This window comes from Mandrillus leucophaeus, unplaced genomic scaffold (genome assembly GCF_000951045.1).
Source record: "Mandrillus leucophaeus isolate KB7577 unplaced genomic scaffold, Mleu.le_1.0 Scaffold174, whole genome shotgun sequence".
In the NCBI taxonomy this organism is placed as follows: Eukaryota; Metazoa; Chordata; class Mammalia; order Primates; family Cercopithecidae; genus Mandrillus; species Mandrillus leucophaeus.
The window spans coordinates 3,541,887-3,551,376 of record NW_012101743.1 but is presented as its reverse complement, the minus strand read 5'-3'; the positions used below and the strand labels follow the sequence as shown (position 1 = coordinate 3,551,376).

General features: G+C 41.5%; 1 protein-coding gene across 2 annotated transcripts in view; it reads left to right on the top strand.

Annotated features, from left to right (window-relative positions):
- Positions 1–9,490, top strand: part of NKRF (NFKB repressing factor) — a 24,741-nt gene that overhangs the window by 1,074 nt on the left and 14,177 nt on the right. The window contains exon 2 of one of the 2 annotated variants that reach the window (XM_011977154.1): positions 1,236–1,339. The exons of the other annotated variant lie outside the window; for it this stretch is intronic. Coding sequence (XP_011832544.1) covers positions 1,311–1,339 — 29 coding nt within the window. The 5' untranslated portion in view covers positions 1,236–1,310. The remainder of the gene's footprint in view (positions 1–1,235; positions 1,340–9,490) is intronic. 2 annotated transcript variants of the gene reach the window in all.

Here is a 9,490-nt window from a genome sequence, read left to right as displayed (position 1 = left end):
TTTTTTTTTTTTTTTTTGAGCAGGCTGCTTGGACCTCTGTCCTTCAGAACCCCTAAATCGGCCCTATACTAGTCATTCCTTTGATAGACTGGGAGACTGGGAGACGACTTCTTTCGACATTCCTGCAATCATAGTTTGTTTGTTTTTTTTTTTATCAGGAAGGGTGAGAAATTCTGGAATATGATCATGTCAATTTTGGCCAGTTCAGTTCCAGGAGTGACTGTAACAGATGCAGAAAAAGGATTGTCTACTCCTGCCCTTAATTATTGAACATGGCATTCAGTGTGATATACTTTGCTCTCATCACATAAATTTATTTTTTTGTCTTCTGTAGGTTAGCATAATTTCTACCACCAGAGATAATGATTAGGAGGAACTGGTTACAACTGAGGAAGCCTTAGTTATTAAACAAGTCAGATAAATCTACTTGACCTTTGCCTAACAATGTTGTTCTTGAGTTCAAAAGTTACCTTTATCCTATAATCATAAGTCTCCATCATATCACAGAAGGCTGTCGGGAATCTGAATCCTTAAAATACAATAAAAACAAAAACTTGAATGAGGGTAACCGTCCTTTGTGTTAATAAATCTTCCCACTAGAATGGAAGCTTCCTTAGGGATAGGGAGTTTGCTTTCTTGTTTACACCTTTACCCTCAGTGCCTAGAAGATTGCCTGCTAAATAATAGCTGCTCAATAAATGTGTGTGGAGTGAATGGATGTATACAGCTTTATGATGTATAACACATTTTAAATATTTATTTCATTTCCTACAACAACCTGGGGGATCAGGTGGCGTCTCATTTTTACTGCTAAATCAGTGGAGGCCAAGAAGTTAAGTGACGTGTCCAGGGTCTTACAGCTGGGGCTAGGACCCAGGTCTTCTGATGCCCAGACTGATGCTCTTTCCACTGAGCCACAGCTGCCATATTTGGGAAGGATGGATCATGAGTGAAAGCAAGTAACTGACATAAGCCACATCACTATATCTCAGGATTTAATCAACACCCTTGTACATAAGCAGGGCATTAAAAACACAAAGTAGGCCAATGGTAGTTGGTGTTAAAGGCTCAAGCATTGCAGGCTGTTGTGTGTGCACTCAGGTGCATCTGTGGATACTATGTATGCTATAGTCACCATGTTACATTGTAGCTAAGTCAGTTTAGTTAATACAAGAATTGCCATTACATTATCAAATAGCTTAACTGAAAAGTAATGTTTGCATTATATCTGATAGCTTCCATATAGGAGAAAGGGAAGGGCCAATGAAGAATCTTGGAAGCTAGGGACCAAGTGCAGTCTTCCACTTTAGATGGGCTTTATGTTACCTCTCATCTTCAGGTGGGTAAAACTTGTGTTCCAATACTTGTTGATGTTAATGTAGATGTTGGCAGAGTTCTTGTTTTCTGTGACAGAATACTCTTCTCTCAAGTGAACTGCAGAATACATGGTGAAATAGCTCTTTCTAAACTTAAATTGTTAATTCTTTTTCTTTTTTTTTTTTTTTTTTTGAGACAGAGTCTTGCTCTGTCGCCCAGGCAGGAGTGCGGTGGCATGATCTCGGCTCACTGCAACCCCCACCTCCTGTGTTCAATCTATTCTCATGTCTCAGTCTCCTGAGTAGCTGGGATTGCGGGCATGCACCACTACACCTGGCTCATTTTTGTATTTTTGGTAGAGACGGGGTTTCGCCATTTTGGCCAGGCTGGTCTCGAACTCCTGGACTCAGGTGATCCGCCTGCCTTGGCTTCCCAAAGTGCTGGGATTACAGCAGTGAGTCACTGCACCTGGCCTTAAATTGTTGATTTGTTGCTCAAGGTTTATCACTTGACTTTTGGAACAGGCTGTGAACCAATAGCAAAGAGGAATTTCCCTGCTCTTTTTTCCCTCTGGCAAAATGTTTTGTGTTCCATTTTACTTGGGGCTGAAATAAACTTCTAGGTCAAATAAATCTTTGAAAATTCCTTCATCATAAGACCAAGCCAGGAGGAACTCAAATGTGCGGGGAAACAGAACATATTTCATTCCTTTTGGTGATGGTGGCAATTTCCACAGAACAAATTTGGGTATCTTCTTGACTCTGTAACTGGGGTTTTCAAACTTAGGTACACATCAAAATCACCTGTTAGGCTTGTTGAAACGGATTGCTCGGTCCCAGCCCCAGGGTGTCTGACTTGCTAGGTCTGAGGTGGGACCTCACAATTTGTATTTTTGACAAGTTCCCAGGTGATGCCGATGTTGCTGATCCAGAGAACAGCACTCTCAGAACCACTGCTTTTTAGGATAAAATAAAAATGTTTCTATTCTGTTTTTTAATCATTTTCTCCCTCATTGTCCAGGCAACCAGAAAGCTCAAATGGCTAAAATTGTTTCACTTCGTTTTTTCATTTGTCTGTTCCGTTCAAGTAAACAACCAAGAATTTTTTCTGCAAGCAATTTCTAAGATTTGTGGCTAGTGAAAAATTAGTTCAGTTTTCTGACCAACTACACCTTCAGCACTTAAATAATTGTACATATGAATGCCTAAAGAACTGTGTGATTTTTACTTAAAATTGTAGATAGTGTCTTTATATTTAATAAAGCAGTTTGATTAACTGGGGCATTTAGTTTTCCAGTCATTGATCAATAAGATTAGAAGGAGAATCCTGGCCTACTATTTACCTTTGATGAGACATTAATTAATAGATAAAATATACCTTAAAATGAAACCAGCTTTGCTCCCTTATTTGTCTCTTCCTGATTGATACAAGACTGGTGTTTGGAAGGTAGATGCTGGCTGGGCTCATGTTGCAAAACTGTGCACATAGTAGGGAGAGTGCAGCAATCACTAGCTAATGAAATGGGTGTGGGAGCTTTTGAAAGATTATCAGTAATCTGGGTATATGTTATTCACTTATGATGTCAGGAGTCTCATTAATTGTTGTTATTGTTGTTGTTGTTTTAATAAAGATGGGGTTTCCCTGTGTGGCTCAGGCTGATCTTGTACTCCTGAGCTCAAGTGATCCACCTGCCTTGGCCTCCCAAAGTGCTGGGATTACAGGAGTGAGCCACCGTGCCTGGTCTGAGTCTTTTTTTCTTTTTCTTTTCTCTTCTCTTTTCTTTCCTTTTCTTTCTTTCTTTTTTTTTTTTTTTTTTTTGTGACAGTATTTCGCTCTTGTTTCCCAGGCTGGAGTGCAATGGCGCGATCTCAGCTCACCACAACCTCCACCTCCTGAGTTCAAGTGATTCTCCTGCCTCAGCCTCCCTAGTAGCTGGGATTACAGGCGTGCACCACCACACCTGACTAATTTTGTATTTTAGTGGAGACAGGGTTTCTCCATGTTGGTCAGGCTGGTCTGGAACTCCCGACCTCAGGTGATCCGCCCACCTTGGCCTCCCAGAGTGCTGGGATTACAGGCATGAGCCACTGTGGCCAGCGTTTTTTTTGTTTTTTGTTTTTTGTTTTTTTTTTGAGAGAGCCTTGCTCTGTCACCCAGGCTGAAGTGCAATGGCGTGATCTCAGCTCAGTGCAGCCTCCGCCTCCCAAGTTCAAGCCATTCTCCTGCCTCCACCTTCCAAGTAGCTGGGATTACAGGCGTGCACCACCACACCCAGCTAATTTTGTTTGTATTTTCAGTAGAGACGGGGTTTCACCACGTTGGCCAGGCTGGTCCTGACCTCAGGTGATCCGCCCACCTGGGTCTTCCAAAGCACTGGGATTACAGGCATGAGCCATTCCACCAGGCTCCGGCCCAAGTCTTATGAATAGTTTTTTTTTTTTTTTTAATTAGTTTTCCTTATGAATAGTTTTGAATAAACAATTTTATACTTGGAAACCTTAATCTTTGCTTAATTTTCAAATCTCAGCTTTTTTATTTGAACTTAGTAGAACAGTTTAATATATTTTTTTAAAGTTTTATAAAAAGGCTGTGCCTGGGGGCCCATGCCTGTAATCCCAGCACTTTGGGAGCCTGAGGCGGGCAGATCACGTGAGGTCAGGAGTTTGAGACCAGCCTGGCCAATGTGGTAAAACTCCATCTCTATCAGGCGTGATGATGGGTGCTTGTAGTCCCAGCTACTCGGGAGGCTGAGTTGGGAGAATCACTTGAACCTGGGAGGCAGGGGTTACAATGAGCCGAGATAGCATCACTGCACTTCAGCTTGGGCGCCAGATCGAGAGTCCGTCTCAAAAAAAAAAAAAAAAAAAAGTTTGTAAGCATCTATTGCTGAATATTTATTAAATTTCACCTGCCATTGTATATTATAGTGGTTTATGTTATTCATAGGTATGCATATATATGCACCTGTTTTGTGTCCAGAGATGTAAAACTTACGAAGACATGTTTTTGTTCATTAGAAATCATCTTTTTATGTGCTAGATATGGTGGGATAGTTGAGTCACATCCTGGTTTCCAAAAGCTTGGTATACTATCAGCTATTTTTGAGAACCATAGACCTCAGAATTTTGGGATTCTTTTTTTTTCTTTTTCTTTTGAGACAGTCTTGCTCTGTCACCCAGGCTGGAGTGCAGCCTGTGATATCAGCTCACTGCAACCTCCGCCTCCCGGGTTCAAGCGATTCTCTTGCCTCAGCCTCCTGTGTAGCTGGGTCTACAGGCGCACGCCACCACGACTGGCTAATTTTTGTATTTTTAATAGAGACAAGGTTTCACCATGTTGTCCAGGCCTGGTCTTGAACTCCTAGCCTCAAGTGATCTGCCTGCCTCGGCCTCCCAAAGTGCTGGGATTACAGGCATGAGCCCCCATGCCCGGCCTGGTTTTCTTTTTTAAGCATTTATAATCTAAAGGGTAACTTAGCAGACTTAAAAATATAATACGTGTGCATCTTAAAAAATTACTATATTAGACTTGCCTTAATGATATCTTACATTTTATTCAATAATACGACTACTGTATAACCATTAAAACTCATGTGGTAATGATGTGGAGAAAAGGCTTATGGTACAGTAAATTAACAAAAAACCCCACCAGATTTCAAATCAACATAGATAACCTGATAGTGATGGGGAGTTATGGAAAACACAGAAAAAACATTAAAAAATAAACCTCAACATGGCCGGGACGCGGTGGCTCACACCTGTAATCCCAGCACCAAATTGGGAGGCTGAGGCAGGCAGATCACGAGGTCAGAGTTCGAGACCAGCATGGCCAACATGGTGAAACCCAGTCTCTACTAAAAATACAAAAATTAGCTGGGTGTGATGGTGTGGTCCTGTAATCCCAGCTACTTGGGAGGCTGAGACAGGAGAATCCCTTGAACCCAGGAGGCGGAGGCTGCAGTGAGCCGAGATTGTGCCATTGCCTGGGCAATAGAGTGAGACTCAGTCTCAAAAAAGAAAAAAAAAAAAAAAGATTAATTTTATAAAAAACCCAACATGTTGATGAAGTTATCAGTAGTTGGAGTTATTATTACTATTTTTGAGATAGGTTCTCACTCTGTCACCCAGGCTGGAGTGCAGTGGTGTGATCACAGCTCACTGTAGCCTCAACTTCCTAGGCTCAAGTGATTTGAGTAGCTGGGATTACAGGTGTATGCCACCATGTCCAGCTTTTTTTTTTTTTCCCTTTGTAGAGACAGGGTCTTGCCATGTTGCCCAGGCTGATCTCGAACTCCTGGGCTTAAGTGATCCTCTTGCCTTGTTCTCCCAGAGTGTTAGGATTACAGGTGTGAGCCACCGCTCCCGGCCAGTGGTTGGGAATGTAGGTGCTTTTCTTGGTGGATTTTCTAAAATTCCTGGTGTTAAACGTGTTACTTTAAAACACACTATTAAAAAATAGACTCTGGAGAAACTGAATAATAAAAGCTTTACTGCCTTGGCTTACTTTAAATATGTGGCACCACTTCTTTATCTTTGGATAGCTACTCTGAATAATTGTAGAAGCCTCGTGGTCTTACTAAACACTCCAGATTCATATTTACATTGTTCTTTGAATAGTGAAGTGTTTGTTAGGTACTATATGGTCTTTTTCATTATTGTTCAAGCTGGCTGGGCTTCTTCAGTATTATGACTTCATAGCAAAGGACAGAGAAGTGTATCAGCAACCTATGCAAAGACTTATTTTTATGGCCTATGGGTGAAGTTGAATTTTGTGGCAGATGTAATGAATAGGGTATAGTAAGTAGGTAGAGTAATTACTAATGCTGGAAGAAACCTGAGAAAAGTGAGCATGAATGAGTAAGCCCTAAGTGCATCACACCGTAAGACATATATGCCATTCGCAGTTGTACACTGTACTTGGAATCAGGCTCTAACTGAAGGTCTGGAGAATATTGACTGGAATTCAAGGTAAGTTGCCTGGTTGTAGGGCCACTTTTGGTAACAGGCGTGGGATTAGTAGTTTAAGATGTATAGACTCATCTCATTTTCATGGTGTTTTTTTTTGTTTTTGAGATGGAGTTTTACTCTTGCTGCCCAGGCTGGAGTGCAATGGCGTAATCTTGGCTCACTGCAACCTCTGTCTCCCGGGTTCAAGCGATTCTCCTGTCTCAGCCTCCCAAGTAGCTGGGATTACAGGCATGTGCCATCACACCCGGCTAATTTTTGTATTTTTAGTAGAGACAGGATTTGTCTATGTTGGTCAGGCTGGTCTCGAATTCCCGACCTCAGGTGATCCACCTGCCTTGGCCTCCCATAGTGTTGGGATTACAGGTATGAGCCACATGTGCCCGGCTTTTGTTTTTATCTCATATTTTGGAAATGGGACTCCCCAGTTTGAATGGAAGTGATATGTAGAATGTATTGTGTTTGTTTTATTTTATTTTAATTATTTTTGAGACAGAGTCTCGCTCTTGTCGTCCAGACTGGAGTGCAGTGGCTGTCTCTTATACACATCTAGATGTGTATAAGAGACAGCTGTCACCCAGGCTGGAGCGCAGTGGTGCTATCACAGCTCACTGTAGCCTTGACCTTCCCTGCTCAAGTGATCGTCCCACCTCAGCCTCCCAAGTAGCTGGGACTCCAGGCATGGGTCACTATGCCTGGCTATGTTTTTCGTTTGTTTTTTTATTTTTTATTTTTGAAATGATGGTGTTTTGCCATGTTGTCCAGGCTGGTCTTGAATTCCTGGCTTCAAGTGATCTGCCCACCTCCACCTCTCAATGTGCTGGGATTACAGGCATGAACCACTGTGCCCAGCCAGGAGACATTTTTTAATTGTATATTTTAAAGCTTTGTCTTAAAATTTCAAACACAAAAATAGAAAAGAGTTTAATGAATCCCATGTACCCATCACTCAGCAATCATCAGCAGTCTGCCATACTACCCTTCTTCCTTCATCTATTCTGCCCTAGCTTTTTGTGGGCACTAGTCTGGAGTATATTTTTTAAAATCCTGACATCATTTCACCTGTACATTCTTCAGTACACATCTGTATCAGATAAGAATTTTTAAAAATAGAGTTACGATTGCATTATTCAACAAAATTAACAGTAATTTCTTAAAAATCACCCAATGCTTCTTTCATGTCGTTTTCTTCATTTGTCTCAAATGTCTTTTTACAGTTTGATTCATTCATGATACAAAGTCTATACAGTGTATTTGATTGATCCATCTCCTTTAACCTATAGCCACTCCCTCTTTTATTTTCATTCTACAGTATTTATTTGATGACTGGGCTGTCACATACTGTTCCCTCATTCTGGAGTTGGATAGTTCCATTCTTGTGGTGTTTCACATGTTTCTGGGAGTCAGGAACTTGATTAGGTTCAGGTTTAATTCTCTGGAGAGCCATAATGCTTTCTAGATAGTGCCATGATGTCCTATTGTATCACATCTTGGGGTACATGTTTCATTGTCCCACTTTTAGTGATATTAAGATGATAAAGTCCCCAATCAGCTTTTTAAACTGAAATTTTTCTTGAGATAATTATAGATTCACATGCAACTGTAAGAAATAATACAAAGAGATGGCCGGGTGTGGTGACTCATGCCTGTAATCCCAGCACTTTGGAAGGCTGAGGCTGGCGGAGAGGTCAGGAGGTTGACACCAGCCTGGCCAACATGGTGAGACATGTTGAGTCTCACATGTCTTAGTGAGACAGGGGTCTTACTAAAAATACAAAAATTAGCCCCGCATGGTGATGCATGCTTATAGTCCCAGCTACTTGGGCGACTGAGTCAGGAGAATCACTTGAATCCAGGAGACGGAGGTTGCGGTGAGCTGAGATCACGCCATTGCATTCCAGCATGGGTGACAGAGCGAGAGACTCTGTCTCAAAAAAAAAAGTTCCTTTTTGTCTCAAGTAGTGTTCCATAGTATATTTGTACCAGAATCTAACTATTCACCTGTTGAAGGACATCTGGGTTGATTGTAGTTTTGGGCTGTTACAAATAAAGCAGGTTTTTGTGTGAACATAAGTTCTCATTTCTCTGGAATAAATGTCCAAGAGTGTAATTGCAATTGCTGGATCAAGTGGTAACTGATTTTTTTTTTTTTTTTTTTTTTTTTTGGAGGCGGAGTTTCATTCTTGTTGCCCAGGCTGGAGTGCAATGGTGCGATCTTGGCTCACTGCAACGTCCGCCTCCTGGGTTCAAGCGATTCTCCTGCCGCAGCCTCCCGAGTAGCTGGGATTACAGGCATATGCCACCACGTCTGACTAGTTTTGTCTTTTTAGTAGAGACGGGGTTTCTCTATGTTGGTCAGGCTGGCCTCAAACTCCCGACCTCAGGTGATCCGCCCACCTTGGCCTCCCAAAGTGCTGGGATTACAAGCGTGAGCCACCGCACCCAGTCTGATGTTTGGTTTTATAAGCAGCTACCAAACTGTTTTCCAGAGTGACTGTATAATTTTACATTCCCAGCAGCAATGTCTGAGTGATCCAGTTTCTTCTCATTTTTGCCAGCATTTGGTATTGTCACTTTTTTTTTTTTTTGGAGACGGAGTCTTGCTGTGTCACCCAGGCTGGAGTGCAATGGCACAACCCCAGCTCTCTACAACCTCTGCCTCCCAGGTTCAAGCGATTCTCTTGCCTCATACTCCTGAGGAGCTGTGATTATAGGCACATGCCACCACGCCAAGCTAATTTTTGTATTTTTAGTAGAGACGGGATTTCACCGTGTTGGTCAGGCTGGTCTTGAACTCCTGACCTCGTGAATCACCCGTCTTGGCCTCCCAAAGTGCTGGGATTACAGGCGTGAGCTACCGTGCCCAGCCATTGTCACTTTTTTATTTTGGCCATTCTAATAAGTGTATAGTGATACCTCATTGTGATTTTTAAATTGCATTTCCCTGCTGGCTAGTGATGAACATCTTTTCATGTGCTTATTTGCAATCTGTCTATCCTCTTTGGTGAAATATTTTGTTTATGTCTTTTGTTCATTTTTTAATTTGATTTTTTTTTTTTTTTAACTGTTGAGTTTTAGGTACTAGTCTTTTGTCAAGTGTGTGGTTTACAACTATTTTCTCCCAGTCTTCAGCTTGACTTTTCATCCTTTTCACAGTCTTTCAAGAGCAAAAATTTTTACTTTTTTTTTTTTTTTTTTTTTTTTTTTTT